This window comes from Histoplasma capsulatum, genomic scaffold (assembly GCF_000149585.1).
Source record: "Histoplasma capsulatum NAm1 scaffold_7 genomic scaffold, whole genome shotgun sequence".
NCBI lineage: Eukaryota > Fungi > Ascomycota > Eurotiomycetes > Onygenales > Ajellomycetaceae > Histoplasma > Histoplasma mississippiense.
The window spans coordinates 481,431-505,676 of NW_001813976.1; the positions used below are offsets into that span (position 1 = coordinate 481,431).

Here is a 24,246-nt window from a genome sequence, read left to right on the forward strand (position 1 = left end):
GGGCGAGCTCAGTTTGGCGAGAAAAAATTGACTGAATTACTCTCACACACTTTTTCCGGCGCCAACGTCAGCCAACAAGCTGCTGGGTGTAGGTACGCTGCGACTGATTCCGTTGAGGGTAGCTTAGGTACACGGGCTTCTCTCCTATCGGCCCCTTTTTAACTTGTACTTAAAATGAAAATTGTTTCCCGAGCCGACCAAGAATTGATCCGGGATTTTGGAATTGCATTTGTATGCAGTACGTGCACATATGCCGATCCCAGCAGTAGCAGGCCACCTGCTGGCCTCACTATGATGCAGATTTTTGTGCAACATTCATGTCCCAATTTCCCTTCTTGTTGGGACCTTAAGAGATGTGGCTGCGTGGACTTGAGCGTTCTCTGGCACATTCTGTACTCAATAAGACAGTAGAGCTTGACATAGTTTATTGGGGTCATATAGGTCATTCCAGGGAGACATTTTCTTCATTTCTCTATAAATCTGCGACAACGGACTCTTCCATCCTGCGATGAGAGTTGATGAGGTTATGCGCCTCGAGGAATTTGTCCACCAAACCTATTGAGCAGAGCCAAAGATAGAGCATCTCGGCACCATGGCCCCAGATGCAACGGATGAGTTCCTCAAATTAGTGTGTTATTGGCCAAAGCATTCGACCGCCGCTTGTAAGAAATGATCAATGAAAACTGAGAATCGCAGAAAACGGGCTTAAGTCCTTGTAAATGCAGGCCTAGACCAGCATGATGGTTTGAAAGGATGCGTCTTCATGACGTAGGCTGGGTTCGGTGGACGGCTCAAACCCTCCGCGACACGCGGGAAAAACGGCCAAGGAGTAATTTTTATTCAGTCTAATCCATGGTTTCCAACTAGAATGAGCACCATATGCCCCTGTGGTGTTCTTGTTCCTGGGAATCGCCTGTATAAAAATCGTTGTGATGTTTGACTGAGAACTTGGACAATTGCCAAGCTTCAGATGCTTTTGGTCACGATGCCATGAGCTGACATAAGCACGCGTCCAACCATTCTCCCGTCACATCGACTGCTTGCGCATCCCAACCTCTCACCTCTATTGCTGGTCTTATATTCTTATCCTGCTGTGTGGTTTGGCGCCGGTTATCATCTTCTTAGCGGAATCACGTTTTGTTTTGCTTGCGTCCCTTTCCTTCCGTTCTATTTCGAATACTGTCACGGGTTTGGGGATCCTAACGTCATCCAAACCCTCCACCGCTGCTCCTCAGATATTGAAATATTCCCTGTATCTTGATGATTTGACCCTCGTATAAAGGGCATCTACTTCAACAAGGTGGAGTTAGTGGTTGTGCTAGAATCTACGAATGCTCCTCCGGTGACTTCTGCCTGACGAAAATATCCAGCCATGCGCCTTGGCTGCTTGCCGCTCCTGGCAGGACTGGTAGCTGTTCAGTACAGCTCCGTCTTTGCCCAGGGAGGGACCAAGATTCACGAGGAGGGTCGCTGTGCGATTCGTGGCCACTGCGGCAAAAAGTCTTTGTTCGGTGGACAGTTGCCTTGTGTCGATAATGGATTTGCAAAAAAGCCAGCAGCAGTTACACGAGCGAAACTGGTTTCGCTATGTGGAGATAAATGGAAGACGGGGAATGTTTGCTGCAACGACGATCAGGTATGAATCCGTTTTTACGCTGATTAGGGGGATGTGACAGTTGACTTACGTTTGTTTGTTCTGCTTTTCCAACAGATTGCTGCTTTGTCCTCGAACTTGAAGCTGGCCGCGGGTATAATTGCCTCATGTCCCGCTTGCAAAGAAAACTTTTTCAACCTATTTTGTTCCTTCACATGCTCTCCGAATCAGTCGCTTTTTATCAACGTTACACAAACAGACAAGATTAATGGGAGGACAGCGGTGACAGAGCTGGATAACTTGTGGTCCGAGGGATATCAGACTGGTTTCTACGACAGCTGTAAGGATGTGAAAAACGGTGCTACGGGCGGCAAGGCAATGGACTTCATTGGTGGAGGAGCGAAAAATTATCTCTGTTCTTGAAATTTTTGGGCGATAAGAAGCTGCTGGGCAGCCCCTTCCAAATCAATTTTGTGACAGGATCAAAGGGACACGAGAATTTGGGGATGCGACCTTTACCAGAGATTCCAAAAACGTGCAGTGATTCGGACGAGAAATATCGGTGTTCATGCGTCGACTGCCCCGCTGTTTGTCCCCAGTTACCAGCGTTGACAGAGGAGAGCTATTGCCATGTTGGGTATTTGCCCTGTTTATCTTTCTCTGTCATAGTCATCTATTCGGTGTTTTTGCTGCTCTTAGTCGCTGGAACTCTTGGTCATTTCGCCTTCCGGAGACGCCAACAACGAAAACTGGAACGGGTCAGGCTCCTACAAGATACAAGCCCAAGTGATGACGAAGATGAAGGTGATCTCATTGACGATGCCGGCATTCTCGACCGCCCTCAAACCAGTTATAGGCTAAATTCTATTTTCGATGCGATGTTTAACCGCCTTGGTGGTGCTTGTGCTCGTTTCCCGGCATTAACGATAACGACAAGCATTATATTATGTGGCTTGCTAAGCCTGGGATGGCTACGTTTCGCTGTCGAAATAGACCCTGTCAAACTCTGGGTAAGCCCAGACTCAGCTGCTGCGCGGGAGAAAGCATTTTTCGACGAGAATTTCGGGCCTTTCTTCAGAGCCGAACAAGCATTTCTCGTTAACGATACCCATCCAAGCGGACCAGGGCCTGTTTTAAGCTACGAAACGCTCAGTTGGTGGTTCGACGTGGAGAGTCGAGTTCGCCGCATGATTTCGTTGGACAAGGGGCTCTCTCTGGATGATATTTGTTTTAACCCGACAGGGAAGGCTTGTGTTGTCCAATCATTGACCGGATATTTTGGAGGCTCTTTCGCCAATGTCGACCCCAACACTTGGGAAGCTCATTTGAAGCATTGCACAGAATCTCCAGGCTCCGTAGAATGCCTTCCAGATTTCCAACAGCCCCTAAAACCAGAAATGATTCTCGGTGGTTATGGACAGACCGATAACGTATTGAATGCCACCGCACTTGTTGTTACATGGGTGGTTAACAACCATGCCCCTGGCACAATAGCGGAGGCTGGAGCAATAGATTGGGAGGGTAGCTTAAAGAGAGTGCTCGAGGTGGTTCAAGAGGAAGCAACTGAACACGGTTTACGTGTTTCTTTCAACACCGAAATCAGCCTTGAGCAAGAATTGAATAAGTCTACGAACACGGATGCCAAAATTGTGGTAATCAGCTACGTAATTATGTTCGTCTACGCTTCGTTAGCTCTTGGATCTACAACTTTGACTTGGAAAAGCATCCTCAGCAACCCGGCAAATAGTCTAGTGCAGTCGAAATTTACTCTTGGTATCGTCGGTATATTGATCGTTCTGATGTCTGTCTCGGCTTCTGTTGGGATTTTCTCAGCAGCCGGAATCAAGGTGACGTTAATAATAGCAGAAGTGATTCCGTTCCTCGTCCTCGCAATCGGCGTCGATAACATTTTCCTTATCGTTCACGAATTTGAACGAGTAAACGGAAACCACCCAGACGAAGAAATCGATGAGCGCATCGCACGATCTTTGGGAAGAATGGGCCCCAGCATCCTCCTTTCTGCAACCACAGAAACAATTGCATTTGCGATGGGAGCTTTTGTAGGGATGCCTGCTGTCAAGAATTTCGCAGCCTATGCTGCGGGTGCCGTCTTGATCAATGCGTTATTACAAGTTACGATGTTTGTGTCCGTACTAGCACTGAATCAGAGACGTGTTGAGAGCCTCCGTGCAGACTGTTTGCCTTGCCTTACCGTCCGAAAAGCAAATTCGTCCAGTATCCCAGGCGGTCAGCCATACGACCACGCGGAGGAAGGCGCTCTGCAGCGTTTCATTCGAAAGATATATGCGACTCGTCTTCTTCAGAAACGGACAAAATTTTTAGTTGTGACTGTTTTCCTCGGAATCTTCACAGCCGGCCTTGCGCTACTACCAACTGTGGCGTTAGGTTTGGACCAACGTATCGCCATCCCCAGCGATTCATACCTGATTGACTACTTTAATGACATGTATGATTACTTTGGAAGTGGGCCTCCTGTCTACTTCGTGACGCGAGATGTGAATATTACCACAAGAAATCATCAGAAGCAACTCTGTGGAAGATTTTCAACCTGCGAGGAGTATTCACTGGGCTTTGTCCTCGAACAAGAATCCAAGCGTGCCAATGTTTCTTATATCTCAGGATCCGCAGCTAGTTGGATCGACGATTTCTTTTATTGGCTGAATCCTCACCAAAACTGCTGCAAGGAAGACGGACAAACTTGTTTCGAAGATAGGAATCCGCCATGGAATATTTCCCTCCATGGTATGCCAGAAGGATCCGAATTCATTCATTACGCACAAAAATGGTTGCAATCACCTACAGACGAGACATGCCCTCTCGGCGGTTTGGCTCCTTATAGCAATGCCCTAGTTCTCGATTCAAAACACGTCACGACAAACGCAAGCCATTTCCGAACGAGCCACACTCCCTTGCGTAGCCAGAAAGACTTCATCAAAGCGTATGCCTCCGCTCGTCGTATTGCTGACGGCATCTCACAAGAGCACGGTATCGATGTTTTCCCTTACTCCAAATTCTATATATTTTTCGACCAATATACGTCTATTATTCGCCTCACGGGAACATTGCTCGGGTGCGCAACTGCGATCATTTTTGTTGTCACATCTATTTTCGTCGGTTCTATAGCCACAGGCGCAGTCGTAACCGCAACAGTGATTATGACTGTTGTCGATATCATCGGAACCATGGCTATTGCTAATGTTTCACTAAATGCCGTCTCGCTGGTTAACTTAATTATCTGTGTCGGTATCGCGTTTGAGTTCTGTGCACATGTTGCACGCGCTTTCATGTTCCCTTCTAGCCCACTCTTGGAGCAGGCTCGAGGTAAATTCCGACATCGTACTGCACGCTCGTGGGTGGCACTGGTCAATGTTGGCAGTAGTGTATTCACTGGCATCACTGTTACCAAACTTCTAGGTGTCTGTGTGCTCGCATTTACAAGAAGCAAAATATTTGAAATCTACTATTTCCGGATTTGGCTGGCACTGGTAATATTTGCCGCGTCGCATGCACTGATATTTTTGCCAGTTGCCTTAAGCTTCCTTGGTGGTGACGGTGAGTTCTTTCCTGCTGTTAATTTGTGAATTTTGCGATGTTATGTACTGTATTTGTTCATCGAACTGATGCGATTTATGATATCCTATTAGGATATTGTGATCCTCAAACAGACGGCGGCCTGGAAGAGGACCTCGCCGCGCGAAGATACCGATCGTTGCTGCCCGATGACTATGATTCCGAGGACGACTCGTGAATTACTCTTCAGTGTATCTGATATGGATCGTGTTAATTCGCTTTATGGAGCAGTTGTTTTCCTTAATTGACCATTCAGACAACGTCCTTTATTCATCCGTTATTGAGATCATATTCATACACAAACCCGGTCACCATAGGCTTACAGGAGTATCGGAAACCCAAGGGAGTTTGGATGATGGAAGAACAATGGAAGAACCATGATTGATATTGGTTCCTGGTTCATGCACTGTATATGCAATGTGGTTTACCTTATGCAGGAACATAGTTCTTTTCTTCGCCCACGTATTGGGCTTGGACGTTCGGCAGCCCTTTCGATTTTGGATATTGGCGCTGGTAGTCGGCCCGCGCTTGTTTTTACAACACAATATAGACGCGGATATGCTGTTTTGCATGATATGACATCAATCTCATCTCGACAAAATGGCTCCATTGGTCTCCAATGATGTAAACAAAGCAAACAGCACTTCTCCCAAGCTTCACTAAAGTAGACTAGCGCCCGCCCAAAAGAAAAAAATACTACTCGACAATTTCAACATCCCACTTCAACATCCCTCGTTTTCTCTTCTTTGTCCCCTCTACAATTCTCTCTTTTCATCCTCTCTCTCTTCCCTCCTATTTAAGGCTTGGGAAGCGTTTTCAATAAGGGTAGTTGAGAGATCCTATACCAGCTGCCTGACTTTTCCATATATTCCTGATCCACTATCAAGGTTGTGCAAACGGAAAGCGAGAGTTGTCCATCATGGACCAGCAGCGATTCTTGCAGCAACTGCAAATTGTCCTCGATCGTGAGTAATTGAGCCAGATATATTTGTATGATATTGGAGAATATTACAGCACAGGATGTCTCTGACTTGCGTCGTTTTTATCGGTATTTGACAGCCTCAAAGGGCAACGTCAAGGAAGCTACAGGCACGCTTACGAAGGAATTCTATACCCACCCAGAATCCCTCCTTTTCCTCATTCAGGTCGCCACCTCCCATGATGACCAGAACCTGAGACAACTTGCTGCTGTTGAATCTCGAACCCTCGTCTACAAGCATTGGCTCAAGATCCCTGTGAAACAAAAACCTCAGGTTAGGGAACAGTTACTCCGTGCTGCCTTAGGGGAAGGCACCTCCTTGGTTCGCCATTCCTGTGCACGTATAATTTCTGCTATTGCGAAGATTGATATCGAAGACGGGCAATGGGCAGATCTCCCGGGGTTTCTGCTTCAAGCTGCCGTAAGTCCCAATGCTGACGAGCGGGCTACTTGTATTTACATCCTCTTTACCATCCTCGAAACTCTAGGTGAGGGTTTCCAGGAAAAGTTCAACGACCTCTTCGCTCTGTTTGAGCAGACTATCCGTGATCCTGAGAGTGCTGAGGTCCGCATCAACACCCTCCTGGCATTGAGCAAACTGGCGATCCATCTCGACTCCGAAGAGGATGAGGCACCGGTCAAGGCTTTCCAGAATATTTTCCCTGCCATGGTCGCTGTGTTGAAAGATTCGATTGACAAAAACGACGAGGATCGGATTCTGCAGGCTTTTGAGGTCTTCCAAACCCTCCTTGCGTGCGACCCGCAGTTGATGAACCCTCATCTTAAGGACCTCGCGTTGTTCATGAACCAACTTGCTGCCAACACCGAGTTGGATGATGACACCAGAACTCAGGCCATTAGTTTCCTCATGCAATGCCTCCGGTATAGAAAACTCAGAATCCAAGGCATGCAAATTGGCAGCCAGATTACCCTTACTTGTCTTCAGATCGCTACTGAGCTTGGCGACACTGCCGTCGACGACGATGACATTACTCCAGCAAGATCGGCGCTTGGTCTCCTGGATATGCTTGCACAAAGCCTTCCACCCAGCCAGGTTGTCGTCCCTCTCCTCAACGCCCTGGGTCAATACTTTGGCAATAAGGATCCCGAATATCGGCGCGCCGGCATCATGGCTCTTGGCATGTGCGTCGAGGGAGCTCCTGACTTCATAAGCACTCAGATGAAGGAGATTTTCCCTGTCGTGTTCCAATTACTTAATGACCCTGAACCTAAGGTTCGCCAGGCAACATTACATGGTGTTGCGCGAATTGCCGAATCTCTCGGTGAGGATATCAGCAAACAGCATCAACAAGTTATGCCTCTCCTCTTGACAAACCTGCAGAGCACAATGCAGGAGTGGAAAGGCGAGGAAAGCGGCCCTGTCATCGACATCATGAAAGCCGCCATCAGCGCATTGGATGCGGTGGTTGATGCTCTGGGCGAGGGTGACGTTGTCCAATATCAAAACGATGTAGTGCCAAATTTGCACAAGCTTATCAAACATCCCGACTTCAAGGTGAAAGCGCTTACAGCTAGCGCTCTTGGATCCATTGCTTCGTCTGCTGGTGAAGCTTTCTTGCCCTTCTTCGATGAGTCAATGCATCTCATGCAGGATTACGTTACCATGAAAGACAGTGAAGATGAGCTTGAACTTCGCGCGTGTGTCACTGACGCTATGGGAGAAATGTCTACTTCAGCTGGACCAGAACACTTCAAGAACTACGTCGAACCCTTGATGCGTGCTAGTGAGGAGGCTCTGCAGCTTGGTCATTCCAGACTAAAGGAAAGCACCTACCTTTTCTGGGGCTCTATGTCCAAAGTATACGGTGAAGACTTCACTCCATTCTTGGATGGAATCGTCAAGGGACTCTTCGCATGTCTTGACCAGGAGGAGACTGATCTTGAGGTTGATCTGGGCGAGGCTGCCAAAGACCTCATTGGGCAGGAAGTTACCATTGCAGGCCGCAAGGTTCGCGTCGCTGGTGATGAAGACGACGACCATGACACTTCTGTGTTGGATGAGTCTAACATTGAGGATGTCGATATTGATGGTGAGGATGACTGGGAGGACCTAACCGCTGTCGGTCCTCTTGCCCTTGAGAAGGAGGTTGCCGTCGAGGTCATTGGTGATATCATCACGCATGCCAAAAAAGCTTATCTTCCATATTTTGAGAAGACTATCGAACAGATCTTGCCTCTTTGCGAACATCCATATGAGGGTATCCGAAGGAGTACTATCAGCACCCTTCACCGCGCGTACGCTGCCCTCTGGCAGGTTTGTGAAGAGTCTGGTCGGATGCAGAAATGGGTTCCGGGCAAGGCGATGGGTATGATCGAACCACCCGATGAGCTCAAGAAACTTACAGAAATTTTGGTCACTGCCACAATCAAGATGTGGGAAGATGAAGAAGACAGGTACATATACAACTATTTTCCCTTTTATTATCTTTTTCAACCTTTCATCGCCTTTATAGCGCTTTTCCTTGCAAATATATCCTCTATGATGACATTCCTTCGTAATCCCAGCTCACTCATACACACAAAATGTGTGACTGATGTTAAAGCGAAAACTTCCATCGTGAAGCTGAGAAATATATAATTGCTTGTATTTCAATGTGAACATATGTTGTTTCAATTTACCGGATTTTATCTGTTTCAAGAAATCTATTCGCCTACTAATATTGCTGTTTGTTTAGGGAGACCGTTGCTGACATTAACCGCAATGTCGCTGACAACCTCAAATATTGCGGGCCATACCTTGTCTCTGGTTCATCCGTTCTGAACAAAGTCGTTACTATGATCACTACTATCATCTCTAAGCAACACCCCGCTCAACAGGATTTCGGTGCTAATGACGAAGACCGAGCTGCCCTCGACGAACTCTCTGAGTTCGATTGGGTTCTCATCGACACTGCCTTGGACGTTATTTCCGGTCTTGCCATTGCCCTTGGCCGTGATTTCCTTGGCCTATGGCCTCACTTCGAGAAAAAAGTTCTCCAGTATGTTGGCAGCAGCGAACCTCTCGAACGATCCACCGCCACAGGGGTCTTTGGCCGAAATTATTTTCGGGTTAGCCGACGCCATTACGCCGTATACTACCAAATTCCTTGAGTTGCTACTGCGCCGTTTAAGTGACGAGGATTCCCAAACAAAAAGCAATGCTGCCTACGCGATCGGACGACTTGTCGAACGATCTAATGCGGATCAAGAACTAATTCAGGCTTATCCCGCCATCCTAGAGAAGTTGGAGCCATGCTTGCATATCCCGGAGGCGAGACTTCCAGATAACGCCTCTGGTTGCCTCAGCCGCATGATCTTGAAGCACCGTGACAACGTCCCTGTGGCAGATATGCTTTCTGCCCTAGTTGATCTCCTTCCCCTGAAGAACGATTTTGAGGAGAACGACCCCGTCTATCGCATGATTTGCCAGCTGTGTATGTTTCAGTTTCCCCTCTCCTTTCAAACTGACACATGTCCTCTAACAGGATTTTCAGACAAATGTGAAGACCCAACAGTCCGCAACCTGACACCTCGTCTAATTCCCATTTTCCAAGCCGTTCTTACCGGTGACTCAGGCCAGCTCGATGATGAACGGCGTGCCGAGCTCATCGAGCTTGTCTCCTGGTTGAATAAAATGCAACCCGGAGTGGCTAGCTGGATCGAACAACTGGGTCAATGAACTTCCCATTTTAACGACTTCGAGAACGAGAACGAACAACGATATGGTACAAATAGATTTTTTTTAATTCCCTTTATTTTTTGCTTTTTATGTTTCAACGAAATGCATTATGATGTAGATACAAAAACACCCTCTTCGGTTTTACTGCTGGCGCGCACGCTAAGCGGATGATGTGCTAAAATGAGAATGTGTATTAACACGGATTGGAATGGGAAGGACTGGAATCCAGAACATTGGGTATAAGAGATATAATGTCGGCATAGTGACGACGGATGAATGGATGGATATTCGAATGAAGAGAAGTAATACACAACTATATACCCCCACGGTGAAGTGTGCATGAGGCAAACAAGGGAGAACCATAAGACTGTGGATAAAAGCATATACTTTACAGAGCATGATAATTTCAGATGAAATTTCCTTTTACATATTTGATTTCAGAGCTTCCTGTTCAGATCAGGTGGTGTTGAGCATGTATCGGCTGAAATCATAGGATTTTGAGTTATTCGTTACTACATAATTGGGGGCAGTAGCAATCCTATCTTATTACCAATTATAATTTAACCGTGTAAATTACATAAAAAACATCCAATGAATGAAAATATCAGCCAGCTGTCCTACGAAGTGGTGAGATGGTCAGGGAATAGGAAAGCTCCAAAGAGTCCTCTTTGCGAGTGCGCTCCTAATGCCCGCATCTCCCTGGTGGCATCTAGATGTCCTGGACCTTTACAATGACCTTCCCCTGTAAGTGTTTCGTCATACTCTTCCCATAAGCCTGCATGCGAAACGAGCGATGTCAGCCAAGCCAGCAACCCCCTTTCTAGCGTAGATTTAAATGGAAATTCGCACGTTTTTCAATATGACAACATACATACCTTCATCACATCGCCCATCTCCCAAGTCGAATCCACAACAGCCTTCAATTTCCCATCCGCCACCATCCTCTGCACCTTCTCCATCCTCATCTTTGAGGGCCCTGTCCTGACAAGAGAATAGCCGCCGGGGCCCCCGCCTAGGAATCTGGGGAAATACATGGCCCTCAGAAACCAAATGGCTGTACGGAAGAGACTGACGACGGTTGTAGGTGGGTAGAGAATCCCGATGTTGAGGTATCTATGCGGGCGGTCGCGGGTGGGGCGGGCAACATAGTCGGCACTATGTTCGAAGAGCGACTGGATGCCGATGGTGTCCAGGATGACATCGAAGGGAGAAGTGGAGTAGCGGGCTGCGAGGTATTCATGCAAAGGATCGTGCTGGGTATAGTCGATGGTCTGTTCGAGATATTAGAAGAAGTAGTTTGCCGGGTTATGCGAATGGCTACAGCTCCCATTTTCCATTTTTCGTCTTGACAGTGCATACCTCATCAGCCCCCATGCTCTTAACCAACTCTTCATTCCGCGCAGAGCAGGTCGCCACGAGCATGCCTGTTTCACCCAGAATATCCTTCACAATTTGCACAGCCATCAACCCCGTCCCCGAACCACCGCCATTGATCAGGACCTTATCCCCCTTCCTCACCTCCGCTCTCGTAACAAGATTCATCGATGTACATCCTGTGGCTGTTATTCCCGCCGCCTCCTCAAGAGATACATTACTAGGCTTCTGGACCAGGCTCTCTGCCGTCGCAACGACGTATTCCGCTAGTGTGCCACGGTTCTTGAGGACCATTTCGCTAACAGGTTCATTCATGCCCATGACTGGGGTGCCGAGTGGGAATTCCGCGCGGAGGGACGCATTTGCATTATCAGAATGCGCGATGACGACACCTGAGAACTCAAATTCGGAGACCCGTGGTGGCGTCTTCGGGAGTAGGATGGTTGGACACGCGGACATAACGAGCCGTGTGGTAGGATTTATGGAGGCATGGGAAACTTTTATGAGGAGCTCTGAAGGGGCAAGTTTTGAGGGAGAAGGGACCGGGTGGTCTGTGGATAATGTGAGGGTATCCAAGGGAGAGCCAGCTTTCGAGTAGGTCCATGCCTTCATTGTTGGCGGAAGGGGAAGTGGATAGTCTGCAGGATCACTGCTCGATGGAGCCATAGGGGGAATGGGTATCTGGATCCGTTGACTGTATCACGTATGCTCTGACAGTTGTTGGAGTACTAGTAGTACTCGGAGAGCTCAGAAGGATTTGGATATAAAAGCAACATTTCTCGGTGGAAGAAATATTGAACAAAGGAAAATTGGGCCCATCAAGGTATATTTATCTCACCCCTTTACATTCTACATCATCCATTCGGCATTATAAGTGAGTTCGGCCACGTTCATATTCGGAGATATGGCCATTTGACGAATTGTGACGCCCACAGAAGGGCGGAACCAACACTTAGGAGAGAGCTCCGAAAGGCGAGCACTATACATATTCCATATGCTCCAAAGCGTCGGCCGTAGCCAGTGCATTGCCTCGGTATCCCAGTTGGCAATGCGCAGAGGGAAAACCTCATCGAGAGCAAGTCTCGAGCATAAATTATTTAGGGTTTTCGGCGCCAAAATAGGGGGCGATCCGGCAGAAAAGATACATGCAGCAAGCACCGAACCACCGGCTTGCATCGACCGCCGAGTGGATTTTAGCACGTACTGGATGGCTGGTCTGCTTTCCGTGGGGGGGACCTATCAATATGGAAGAACATAGGTCGGAGGTCATTCGAAAGACCGATCCCATCTGTAGACCGTAAACTTTCGGTCCGCTGCTTGCTGGCAGGCCACATAGTGCCGTTTCGACCAGATATCTGAAGTTCCTGAACGCATAGTTATCTTTGTCTCGTGCTAGGTGTTTATCAATCTTCGGAGCTTTCGGCTGTAGTAGAGAAACAGTAGGCTGAATCATTGAGCATTCGTCTCTGGGTGAGTTTATGCCTCACTAGTCTATTATTGCATAGTTATTTAATGGGAGACCAGTTGAGCATGCCGTCTTAGATTGAGCGAATGTATTTATCGACTCATATGTCCAGAAGATGGTCTCACTATATTTTTAAGTTACCAATCTCGAGTCTTTTGTTTGAACCTCGGAACATCCTTATATAGAAATATTCTACAACTTAACTAGTTATCCCGCTGAGTGGATTATCTGAAAGTCCTTGATCTCTCTCAACTCCGTGAGTTGCCTGGTGAAAATATGACTTCATTGTATTCAACCACTCAAGCAAACGCTCTCACCATCCGTGAGAAAGCACTCTATTATGCTCTTATTCCAGTATTTGGTAATTAAATGATCAACTTGAACCTACCCAGTCGGACGGCCATTTACTGCGTTATAATTGCAAACATGCTGACGGGGAATGATAGTAATTCGGCTTTTACTTGCAATTGCGTTCACAAACAAGATAAACAAATCTCTCCATTGGCGCCAAAGGCTATCCATCACCTATCTCCAAGTGCAAACGGCTACATTTTCCTTCCACCAGCTGACCCATGGCCTTCGAAACAATCCAACAGGGTCGGCAATCAAGAGTTACTGCACCAGGCACAGAATCCCGCTTAAAACAATACTCGTGAACCATACTACCCCCGCTAAGAGCAAAGTAGACTTAAGTGTATATGCGCCACCGCCAACCTTGCACTTTGCCACGCCCCCCTCAGCCACCGCAGATGGGCCAGTGTTGCTGTATTTCCATGGCGGTGGCTATGTCAACCCTCTCAGGGCCATTGCTCATATACCGTTTGTCCTTCGGTGTGTCTTCCTCGAGTATGCTCTAGCCCCGGAGCATCGATACCCAGTTCAACTTGTTCAAGCAGTGTCTGCGCTTCGGTACCTTCTAATGGACTTGCCATTGCGAGCTGAAGACATCATACTTGCTGGAGACAGCGCGGGCGGCCACCTAGTGGGCTCGTTGTTGGCGCACATGGCCAAAACATCGCCGTACGCTGCACCACTAGATATCAACGGTGGCAGGTTTAGAGCAGTGCTGTTTGTGAGCCCTTGGACTACGATGAAGGTGGATCAAGGGAGCTATGAGACGAATGCTGAGAAAGACTATATCAATCGGACCGGAGTGTCCTGGCTTAAGGGATTGTGGATTCCTACCGAGGAAGATGTATGGGCAGATCTATGCGAAGGGGAAGGCGCTGAAGATGTCTGGAGTCAAGTGTTTCCGTCACCGAAGGGATCGCCAGGTCTGGTCAAGAATGCGATGGTGACAGCAGGCACGGCAGAAGTTCTTCTGGACAGTTGCAGGAGGTTCGCTAGGGATTGCGTAAGGGCACAGACTGTTGCCGGCCGGCGTGAAACTGATTGGAGTGTTCTTGACGGGAAGGACTTCATTTTTGTAGAGTGCGAGGGGGAAATCCATGTCCAGCCCGCCCTAGATGCCGCGTTAAGGTATCATGATGGAGTCACGATGCGAGCAATCCTAAGATGGCTGGAAAACGTATAGTGGATCCCGTAGATCATTCTGGCGACTAAAGATATATCATCAATAAATACAGATTACTCATGACCTGTCTCCTTTGTGGCTTTTACATGACATCCCAAACTAGCAGAGCAAGCAGAGAACATGAATTTCCAGTCGTCTGCGTCAGAGGTATTGTCCCATGTCAGGAGGGCATGTTGGTCCTATGAGAACAATAAAACTCTACTCGTGATCAAGGAAGAGAAGATTCGGATGGTTCTAAATAACGCCCTAACAAGCCACCGTTATTTAAGTCGCATTCTCTAAATTGCATTTGGCGGCTTGCCCATTTTGAGCTTTCAGGCTGGCCGCTACTTATATCATACCTGGTGCCGCAGTGCAAGCCGAAATGCTGGCTGGATTAGTAGTCTTCTCGGCGAGTTGGCCCATAAATAACCTTGGAAATAGAATCCATGGGTGTGGAAGTCACATGGCGTCGCATCCACACAAGCTTTTGAAGGCTGAAACGGCGGAGAAAGTGATAATCACTACTTAGTCGTGGTTACTACTCGAATATCCCATTCAGCTCATTGACACGCTCTGGTATTTTATCAAACCCGTCTCGCACAACCGGACTCGGAACAAAGGTTAGCAGGTGTGTAGATACAAATACATTTGGGATGGATATCCCTCTCTCTCTAAAGACCCCCGAGTCGTCATGAGTAGTAAATAGTTGCGTGGAGTACACGTTGCGAGACCCCACCGCTGACATTCCCTCTGCAGGAAAGCACTCCAGCCGAAAATCTATCATCAAACCTACACCGCGACATAGAACCCGCGCCCTACACAAAAATCCTGAAACAATGGCCTCAACCAGCGGCTCTCAACTCGTCAACCATACTCTTCCCACTTCTGCCAGCTCTGCTACATCGACCATTACCAAGCCCGTCAAGGGAACCACCAAGCCCTGCTTTAGTTGCGGCTGCGGTGATGAAGATTGTGATTGCTTCGTCTGTATCGTTATGTGAAAACGCATTACAGATGTGATTGAATGTGAACGGGCTTCAAGATATTGGCCCCCTCTCTCGGCTTGGACATTTTCTGATTCAGAAAAGTCTGGTTGTGGGTGTCACCGAGAAAACTGGAGTTAAAACTACCCCCAGTTTGAGTGGAGAGGTTGATATTTCTTGGGAGGTTTCATGTGTCATTGAGTGTCAAATTATGTCTGATTTTCTTTAAGGTCGTTCGATTTTGTTTCATTTAAGCAAGCGAAATTGTTTGAACAGAGGATGTTGAAAGCAGCAGGATATGATCGCACCCTAATTTACTATAAGACACCATACAGTTTACCAATTTATGTTTTGATGCACCCAGATATGATCCCAACTATTAAACAGATCGCACCTTAACCTTGGCGGCAAAATGCTTGGATATGCAAGTAAATAATAAGAAAATCGAGCAGGAAGGGAGAACAAAAGAACAATCTACGAGGATGAAGGCGAAACTTATGAACCAGCAACACCAGCGAAGAGCACAAATGCCTGCAGAGCCCTCTGGCGATCAGTCTCCTTCTTCAACATCAGCAGACAAGTAGCCACAATCAACGCTTCATCTATCACTTCGGATGCATGTTGATCAAATACAAGCTCTCCACCGTTCCCTGCTGTACACCTTGACGTCTTAGGTGGCATTGTCTGTTTATTCCGCAGCAGGTGTGCGACTCTTCTGCGGCCGGCAACTTCCAGCTTCTCCAGCACAACAAATTTTTCCTTCTTCCCATCTGGGCCACGTTCCTTTACATACCTCCATTCGAAGGCGGACCCATCCGGTGCAGAGAAGTTCGTCGTTCGGGACGTGTATTTCCCTTGGGCTTTCATCTGCGGAGAAGATTTCTCTGACGCATTTAGAAGATGAATGAAAGGTTCCCTACTGGGGCCGCAAAAGTATTCGGTGAATATTATTTCGCCGCGCTCGGGCGATGAGAGAGTCGAATTGCCCGAGAAGCGTTTCTTGCGTGTGGATACGTATGCGAGCGACCCATCTGAGTTATAAATGTGGATTTCGAGTTGTGAGGGTGGGGTGGGTAGACGCAGAAGTGCCTTTCCACGAGCGTCAATGAGTAGAGAGCGACCGGGTATGAATGAGCCTGGGGTATCGATCAGCGTCTCCGCAGTTTCAGTAGAGCTAATTGAAACTGCAGAGCTCTTGAGGGTTTCTTTCTCCTTTGCTAGAGGGGCGCTGTCTATGAGAGGATTGTCCAATGACATCATGAGGATCTTTAGGAGAGCGCAATTCAAAGAGAGAACTATTCTGAGATAGAGAGTAGGAAAGGCGAATACACCCCTATGTAGAAATCTGTACTATGGTGGAGGAGAGCTAATTTGAGAATCATCCCCTGCTGGACTGAGGCGAGCATGTTATATACACTCGTATCACTTGTCTGTGGGATCGCCTAAAGTTTGTTGGAAGGATATCAGTTCGCCCACCAGCTGGCAATCCAACCACATTTATCCTGGAGCCTGGAGAATGATTTCATCGTATTCTTTCTGCGTATCCTCCGCTGCTGAAGTTTGCCGCGCTCTTATGTCATCGTGTCGATGAATTAAACTATTTCCCGATGGGGAAAAATCTCGTTTTCCTCAAACTTTAATTTTGTGAGGCTGATCCCTGATGATGCAACTGAACCGATATCCAGACGTCCAATAAAGGATTTAATCACAACAATATTCTCACGACTATTTTGCCAGATGCGACGGCGGGGCTGGGTCACCAAACTCGAAGACTGGCTATCCCCGGTAAGATTGTTCAGTCGCTTTTGGTGCTATCAAGACCTCCATTACGAGTTCAATGTTTAATCTTGTTTACAGGATCAAAATAAGTGGATGGTTGCGCAGTCTGCCCTTGTATTAGGGAATGCCACGAGGAATCTATTATCTGCCGTCTCTACCAGATTGGTGTTGGTGGTTGGATAACAATCGGCGCTGTGTCCACGTGTGAAATATTGTTAAACAAACTACTCCGCACAGCAGTAAGGCTTGGTTCAAACCCTTGTCCAAACCATGCCGCTGATCAAGCGCGCCATTTGGCTTATATCCGTGCCTATTATCTTTCTGCTAGTATTGCTCGCGCTACGGCTGTCCGTGTTGAATACTTACCTTGATGTTGAAGATTTGTGCTACCGTTGGTTCCCTTTTATCTCATGGCAAGTCATCCTCCCATCATGGGCTCGTGTAGCGGTTGTTCTAGGGGGCACGGAGACACCAGCTGTGACTCTTCGCCAAGGCACTGTAGTTGGGAAGGTTCTCAGAGACAATCTACCAAAGCCCGTTGAGGCGTTTCTTGGAATCCCATATGCGCTGCCACCGACGAACGAAAGGAGATTCACTCCTCCAGTGCCCGTCCATGCGTCTAATGATGCAATCGATGCCACAAGTTATGGCAAAAGGTAAGGCTAGAAATTTAACTAAACCTTTCTTTCGGGCCTCTTAAAGTCAACAGACGTCAGTTCTAATCAATAGAATAGATGTGCATCACCTCCGCTTTTGTTTTATGGATGGTCTGAAGATTGTCTGACCGTGAATATATTCCGCCCTCGGATGCAAAATAAGACGAACAAATTACCAGTAGCAATATATTTCCACGGTGGCGCTTTTAATCTTGGCAATGGTGTGTTCATCTACTTGTCCATCTGTTCAAGTTTTACATTGAAGTGAGAGCTTATCCTACGATAGGAGGAAGTCACAACTCCGCCTCGATGATGGCGTGGTCCGAAAAGCCATATATTGCGGTGAACTTCAATTACAGGTTAGACTGCAGAATATTTGTTTGTGTGGTTTTTCATGCGCTGACCCCTTTCACAGACTTGGTGCATTTGGCTTCCTATCATCGAAAGTTGCAGCCAAGGGAAATGCACTTAACGTAGGTCTACGCGACCAAAACCTCTTATTGAGATGGGTGCATGAAAACATTGAAGCTTTCGGTGGCAATCCAGACGACGTCGCCCTGTTTGGACTATCAGCTGGAGCACATTCAGTATGAACTATCAGATCAGCAACGTCTTGTAAGAACATCCACTAACATCGTCAGATCGGTCACCATGTCATGCATTATGAGGAAGGAATGCCGTCACTTTTTCGCCGAGTCATTATGGAATCTGGAGCAGCAACGTCTCGTGCCGTTTACCCCTATAACCACAGTCTCCACGAGCTTCAATTTAAAGAATTTCTCGTTGAGGCTGGCTGCTCTGGTTTGGAGGAAGATGGAATCATGCCGTGCCTACGAAGCAAACCGGCACTAACCATTGCTTTGGCCTCATCCAAGATCTTCTCCCGCTACGAGTCTTCAGATCGCTGGGCGTTCCAGCCAGTCATCGACGGCGATATCATCAAACAAGCTCCTATCCAAGCCTGGAAAGCTGGTAACTGGAACAAAGTCTCAATCCTCACCGGGTTCAACACGAATGAAGGTACCTCCTTTGTTCCCTCAGAGATGTCCGAGTCAGAGGAATTCATCAACTTTTTCCGCTTGCTCATTCCAGCCATGCCCGAAAAGGACCTCGAGAAGCTTGACCAGTTATACCCAGATCCGCTAAAGTACCCATCCTCTCCCTATGTGGAGACCCGAAACATAAGAGTAGGCGCTCAGTTCAAGCGTGTCGAGGCCGCTTACGGTAATTTCGCTTATATATGCCCTGTTCGGCAAACTGTCCACCACGCATCGGCGGGACAGCAAGCGCCAGTATATTTGTACCACTGGGCTCTAAATAAAACCGTGAAGGGTGGTGCAAGCCATGCGGACCAGACCGAATACGAAACGTATAGCCGCGGCGTGCGGCAGATTTCCGCTGCCCAGAAAGAAATTGCTGGGACACTGCATGCATATTTCACGTCCTTTCTTACTACTGGTGATCCTAATGATGTCCCCGGAAGATTTCCGGATAGACCTGAGTGGAAGTCGTTTGGTGGTAGGTGGTCGAAGAAAAATAGGACTCTTATGCTATTTGGTGAAGGGAATGATGAGCGGGCCGGAGGCGGTGGGATTGGGATTCCAGCACAAATAGCAAATGATGTGTGGAGTCAGGATGAGTGCGAGTTTTGGTCGAATAGGAGTATTTTGACGGAATCTTGATACTCTGCACTACGATCATCGGGAGGCTAGTGTAGGCTGGACAGGCGGTTTTCGGATTTATTCACCAATATTTTTTCGGGGCATACGGACATCTACTTCAATATATATCTACATATCTATCTATCGACAATATACTATATTCCCTTCATTCCGCGGTCACAATCAAAGGAATTCTACATGCTCAATCCAATCAATCATATCAGAACCAAAGCGATAGGAAAATCTAACATTTTAATAACCAATTTATCCCCTTGACAAAGCGCCTGCTTGTGCCTGCACTTCAACCCGCTTATCCTTCCCCGTCAATAGCGTGCTAAGGACTGTCGCACTACCAACATTCACGTCGTCAACATTCAGCCACCCCAGAGCTTGCACAGGAATTAAAATGTCACATCCAAGGATTACAAGTTCTGTCAACAGGTGGACGGTGTTCATATTCGCATTGCTTTTCTATTCCCCACTTTGGAATCCCCTTTTTCGTCTTCCTGTTTGACATTGACGGGCTTCGCCTCTTGACCTTCGGGCAAAGAGGGTGACACTAATAATTGCCATAAAATCTTCACGCTAGAAAAAAGCATGGAATATAACCAGAACCTGTAGCTTTCGAGAAGGACCTGTTCAGCCCATTGAGTTGGATGAATGTTTAGGGCGTCGAGCTGGAGATCAGTTTTTGGTTAGTAGGTAAAATTGGGGCTTGTTTAATCGTTTTCATAATGATATCATTGCCCACGATTACTAGCCAGATGATGTAGAATGAAACAAAGTCTTGTTCTTGTTATTGGCGCTGGATACGCTAACTAACAAATGCCCATCGGCGCGCTTTTTACTCCGCACTCTCAGTATTTGTCCCGGCAGCATTTCGGACTTTGTGATAGGGCTGGAAAGATTAATTGCGGGGACTGCCTGCAGGCTGGAGAAGGAATTACGCATGCTGCTGGGTCAGCTCTATACAGAAGCGGAGCGGTTGCTTAAATAGAGCATTTACCTCGAAAAGGCGTGCTGGACGGCAATGGATAAATCGAATGATATCGTTACTCTATCTCCCTTAACTAAATCGAATATTTCTATTTACTCAAGAAAAGAGCGAAAGAGAAAGATGAAGCTTCTCACACGCCACCGGTCCCTCTCTTGGCCTTTCTCTACCGACCCTTCCCACCTGAAATATCTTGCCCGAGTCTATACCCGCCCACTTTCTCCCACTCTACCTTTTGCCGCGTAATAGGTAATTGCCTGCGGAGGCCCTTAAACGCCCCTTCCGATAATCTGCTAAAAGCGTCGCTGAGTTCGAGCTGCTGAGCTCGTTCCGCCGCAGCGATGCGTTTGATAACCGTATCCGCGGAAGAATTGACAGGGAGGGATATCGAGATGGGTTTTGTGGTGTTTAGGGATACATTGCCATCTTCGTAGTAATGGACGTTAATGTGGATAGTGCCGGTTATTGTGTCTGTGGAGGGGGCGGGAACTGTGTAAATGGCTCGGTATCGGCCGTTCCTGTGTGTAATGATTCCCTGGTCAGCTTTTGTTTTGATAACATTAAGATGTCGATATAACTGTTGACAAAACAGAATCCATCCGTGCGCAGGATGTAGATAGAAGAACGACATACCAGAAATTATTTGGAGAATATTTGTTCGCGACTAATAGGATAGCAACAGTAGAGTCATCGTCCGTTGGATATACACCGTACGAGCAACTTGGATAATGCTCTCTAGCATGTGCTGAGAGTGATTTCAGGAGCGATTTACTTCACAATCGTCAAAATAAATAGACGAAATGAGAAGGGAGAGAATTACATACATCAAATCGGAATGCCGCGACTCCAGAACATATGATTGTGGCGACGAGGCAGTCTACTCATCCACATGATTGATATCGTCAGCCAAAGACAAACGTTTACGGAACTCGCAGCCGCGCGCGCCAGCATAAGGTATATAAGTAAGGGACATATACGAACCTGAGTGACGTGATCAAATTGAAATGATGTCTGAGTCTGTACATCGTAGTATCGATTGCCATCAAGCTTATTATATGAACTAACGATAACCTAAAAGCTCACGGGAATGGTCAAAAACCCCGACGAATATAAAAGGACAACCCTTGAAAGTTGTTGGATTCCAATTCCGTAGCTAAACGATTGAGAGTGCATATACCTCTTCACTGCCTCCAGGCAGCTTCACAGTCGCTAGTTGTTCCTCATTGTATTTCTCGAAAGCAGGCGCAAGCGAAGAAATGAGCGCCGGTCCATCAGGGGTTAATGCTTTTATATCTGCGATTTTCCAAAGGAATTATGATACGATCAGCTATCTGGAAACCGGGGAGAACGGAGAGAGCGACTTTGAGGAAGCATATATATAGTATAAGCGTGAGGCGAGAAGCAGATTTGTGGGGTGCGGTGGAAGGGGGAAAGGCGGGGTGGGGTATATTGGAGATTGTTTGATATGCTAGGTACCTGCGACAACGTCCGAGAGCTATCCATCACGAAATTAGAATATTTGACACGTAAGATGGCTGTAATTCAGTAAGACATAAAGACAATAGATCATTCATACCTCTCCTGGTGGAGCACCTCGAATAAATGAAGATGCAATCTCGAGGTTCGACGGCATGATGAAGCGACAGCGCACGGGAGCGGGGTATAACGAGTGCAGATGCAAAGCGAAGCAGTAATGTGGTGTAAAATATCAAGGAATAATTGGTTATAATGAACTGAGCTAGTTTTAAAAGGAGGAAAGATATATACTAGCTATTGCGAGTAATAATCATGGAACTCCCCGCCCGTTTTCTGTCCAGGCGCTAGATGGCGAAACGACTAACGCAGCCGCCATGACATAAGCGCGATAGCCGCAGCCTCCGCCAAAGTACGAGGTTTGATAACCTTTTGCATGACAATATATATGTATATATAGTGAACAGCGGCAGTATATTCTAAAGAAATCAATTTAACAAGAGTATGGTGGAGCCTTCTGTCCGCGTTGTGTGATAAAAAGAAAAAGGAGGAAATCATTTGTCTTGACAGGTAAAGGATACGAAACACAACCGGAAGAAACCCAGAAGCTAAATATGTTGAACAAGAGGAATGCTGCATAATGGAAATTAGGCCACAAGAAAGAAAAATATCCCGAGTGCGCCTCCGCTAAATACGCATATGAAGTAAATAAAAGAAAATGAGATGAAAAGAGAATCGTAACGACACAGAAGAATAGAATCTCAACACCCGGAGACCGCAGTTCAATCAATACTCATATTCATCAATCCATCATTTGTCTCTTTCATCCCCTGCATCCCAACTCTCTTCATAGTACTACCCTCTGTCACTCTCCCAGTCTTTCCAGTTGTCGGTGTCGATGTCGAAGTCAGGGGATTTTTCGACTGCAGCTGCGTCTGAGCGTCACCTTCTGCTCGACTGCTAAGTTCCTTGCTAAGTTTCTTGCTCAAATACGAAGCAGAAGATCCCGATGAGGAAGGCTGAGAGGCCGCGACGGGGTAATTCTGCACATACATCCCTGGCGAAACTGCCCGCCGCTTGAACGCGTTCATATCGATCATCTCATCGTGTCTACGTTTTTTGTTTGTGCGGGACGCTTCCGTTTCGATGCGTGAAGGGCCGGCAGCGGCGGAAGGTTGCGGCGCGTTGTTACTGGTGTGTTGGTTTGCCAAGACGCCCGGGGATGTAGATGGGGGTGTTTGTATCGTTGTATCGGAGGTAGAGGTGGAAGTGAAGGGGTTAATGGGTTGGGTTGTCGGCGGAGGTGGAGTTTGATATCGGTTATTAAAGGCACTTAAACGGCCTATACCACTGGATGGATGGCTGGTAAATATGCTTGATGACGACCCTTCCCCCGTGAACCGGGTGGTGACAATGTCCCTTGCATCATTGGGATTAATGGAATCCGACGAGTCTAGAGGGGATGTTAAGGAAGGTGAGAGCGGGGGTAATTCACCGCCTTCGCTCTCGCGAACCTGCCGAATGACTTCAGCCTCCCGCTGGCACTCGAAATCAATCGGGGCTACTTCTTCAAGCAGTGCCGCCCGGATCCGGGCGAAGTTCTTCGTTTTAGGCTTTTTCATAACGCATTAGCAGATCAAATCTTCCAAGATTAGTAGCATGGTGCAACTGTACCAGTAAATTTCCTCTCCTCGTTACAGGACGTCGAATTACGCCGTGAGGCCCGCTTTCGATACTTGTTGTCCCCGGTAAGGGAGCGCTGCTGGACGGGCTACCAAACCGAGCTAGTCGATTATCATCATCGCTCATGTCTGACAAATGAAGGTCACTAGTGCCTAGACTTAGGCTTTCCCGCCGTGATTTGACTTCGCTCATGGACATTTCTCTGGGGAAATAGCCAGTGGCGGCGCTCTCGATACTTTTAAAAACGGGTGGTGATATGGGTCCAGGGCTGGGTTTCGAGCTATTACCGCTGGTGCTACTTGAGCTGTGTCTACTCCTAGCACCACGCAGTCGGGCACGTTGAAAACTCATGAGGCTGGCTTTAGCAGCAGAAAGCCCACTCATCCAATCACCGCCGGGGCTTTGAGCTGTGCTTGGAGAAAATGGTGTCGAGAACGCATTTCCCGGTCGAGCAAGATGTGGGGTCATTAGAATCGGATCTTCCCTATCGATTATATGCATGGAGTCGTCCTCATCCCCGTCGCTACTACTAGTGGTATCGGATTCGAACATGTTGACACTGCTCACGGAGCTGGATATCACAGCTCGATCACTGTTACCAATGGATTGCCAGGTGCTGCCCCCGGGTATGCCCGGAGAACCCATTCCCACCGAGTTGGTATTACTCCGGCGATTGGGAATAGCTACTCCACGACCAAGAACGACCGGGGAGGAGTCTGGCGACGATTCAGCTAGGGTAGAATGATGTAAATTCGTGCATGCGCGTGAGAAGTCCAATCCCCTGGATCGACGCGGTAATACTGAGGCAGGTGAGCCATA

General features: G+C 47.5%; 9 protein-coding genes across 9 annotated transcripts; 5 read left to right on the plus strand and 4 right to left on the minus strand.

Annotated features, from left to right (window-relative positions):
• Positions 1-1,372: 1,372 nt before the first annotated feature.
• Positions 1,373-5,363, plus strand: HCAG_05789 (hypothetical protein; the record flags this gene model as incomplete). The annotated part of the gene is made up of 4 exons (XM_001538134.1): positions 1,373-1,636; positions 1,712-1,985; positions 2,264-5,167; positions 5,260-5,363. The coding sequence occupies 4 exons, from the start codon at positions 1,373-1,375 to the stop codon at positions 5,361-5,363; spliced, it is 3,546 nt and encodes a 1,181-aa protein (XP_001538184.1).
• A 741-nt stretch (positions 5,364-6,104) lies between these two features.
• HCAG_05790 (conserved hypothetical protein) lies at positions 6,105-9,843 on the plus strand (the record flags this gene model as incomplete). The annotated part of the gene is made up of 5 exons (XM_001538135.1): positions 6,105-6,150; positions 6,200-8,579; positions 8,861-9,052; positions 9,165-9,598; positions 9,659-9,843. 5 exons carry the CDS (start codon positions 6,105-6,107, stop codon positions 9,841-9,843), a joined length of 3,237 nt encoding a protein of 1,078 aa, XP_001538185.1.
• Positions 9,844-10,552: 709 nt separating this feature from the next.
• HCAG_05791 (predicted protein) lies at positions 10,553-11,883 on the minus strand (the record flags this gene model as incomplete). Its single annotated transcript, XM_001538136.1, has 3 exons — positions 10,553-10,618; positions 10,719-11,114; positions 11,203-11,883. 3 exons carry the CDS (start codon positions 11,881-11,883, stop codon positions 10,553-10,555), a joined length of 1,143 nt encoding a protein of 380 aa, XP_001538186.1.
• Positions 11,884-12,958: 1,075 nt separating this feature from the next.
• Positions 12,959-14,216, plus strand: HCAG_05792 (predicted protein; the record flags this gene model as incomplete). Its single annotated transcript, XM_001538137.1, has 2 exons — positions 12,959-13,043; positions 13,279-14,216. The coding sequence occupies 2 exons, from the start codon at positions 12,959-12,961 to the stop codon at positions 14,214-14,216; spliced, it is 1,023 nt and encodes a 340-aa protein (XP_001538187.1).
• An 818-nt stretch (positions 14,217-15,034) lies between these two features.
• HCAG_05793 (predicted protein) lies at positions 15,035-15,199 on the plus strand (the record flags this gene model as incomplete). Its single annotated transcript, XM_001538138.1, has 1 exon — positions 15,035-15,199. One exon carries the CDS (start codon positions 15,035-15,037, stop codon positions 15,197-15,199), a length of 165 nt encoding a protein of 54 aa, XP_001538188.1.
• A 477-nt stretch (positions 15,200-15,676) lies between these two features.
• HCAG_05794 (predicted protein) lies at positions 15,677-16,441 on the minus strand (the record flags this gene model as incomplete). Its single annotated transcript, XM_001538139.1, has 1 exon — positions 15,677-16,441. One exon carries the CDS (start codon positions 16,439-16,441, stop codon positions 15,677-15,679), a length of 765 nt encoding a protein of 254 aa, XP_001538189.1.
• Positions 16,442-17,230: 789 nt separating this feature from the next.
• HCAG_05795 (conserved hypothetical protein) lies at positions 17,231-19,298 on the plus strand (the record flags this gene model as incomplete). The annotated part of the gene is made up of 3 exons (XM_001538140.1): positions 17,231-17,616; positions 18,032-18,203; positions 18,285-19,298. The coding sequence occupies 3 exons, from the start codon at positions 17,231-17,233 to the stop codon at positions 19,296-19,298; spliced, it is 1,572 nt and encodes a 523-aa protein (XP_001538190.1).
• Positions 19,299-19,941: 643 nt separating this feature from the next.
• Positions 19,942-21,904, minus strand: HCAG_05796 (conserved hypothetical protein; the record flags this gene model as incomplete). The annotated part of the gene is made up of 8 exons (XM_001538141.1): positions 19,942-19,954; positions 20,101-20,208; positions 20,442-20,789; positions 21,096-21,148; positions 21,253-21,342; positions 21,449-21,564; positions 21,748-21,766; positions 21,848-21,904. The coding sequence occupies 8 exons, from the start codon at positions 21,902-21,904 to the stop codon at positions 19,942-19,944; spliced, it is 804 nt and encodes a 267-aa protein (XP_001538191.1).
• A 622-nt stretch (positions 21,905-22,526) lies between these two features.
• HCAG_05797 (predicted protein) lies at positions 22,527-24,072 on the minus strand (the record flags this gene model as incomplete). The annotated part of the gene is made up of 2 exons (XM_001538142.1): positions 22,527-23,357; positions 23,419-24,072. 2 exons carry the CDS (start codon positions 24,070-24,072, stop codon positions 22,527-22,529), a joined length of 1,485 nt encoding a protein of 494 aa, XP_001538192.1.
• Positions 24,073-24,246: the final 174 nt, after the last annotated feature.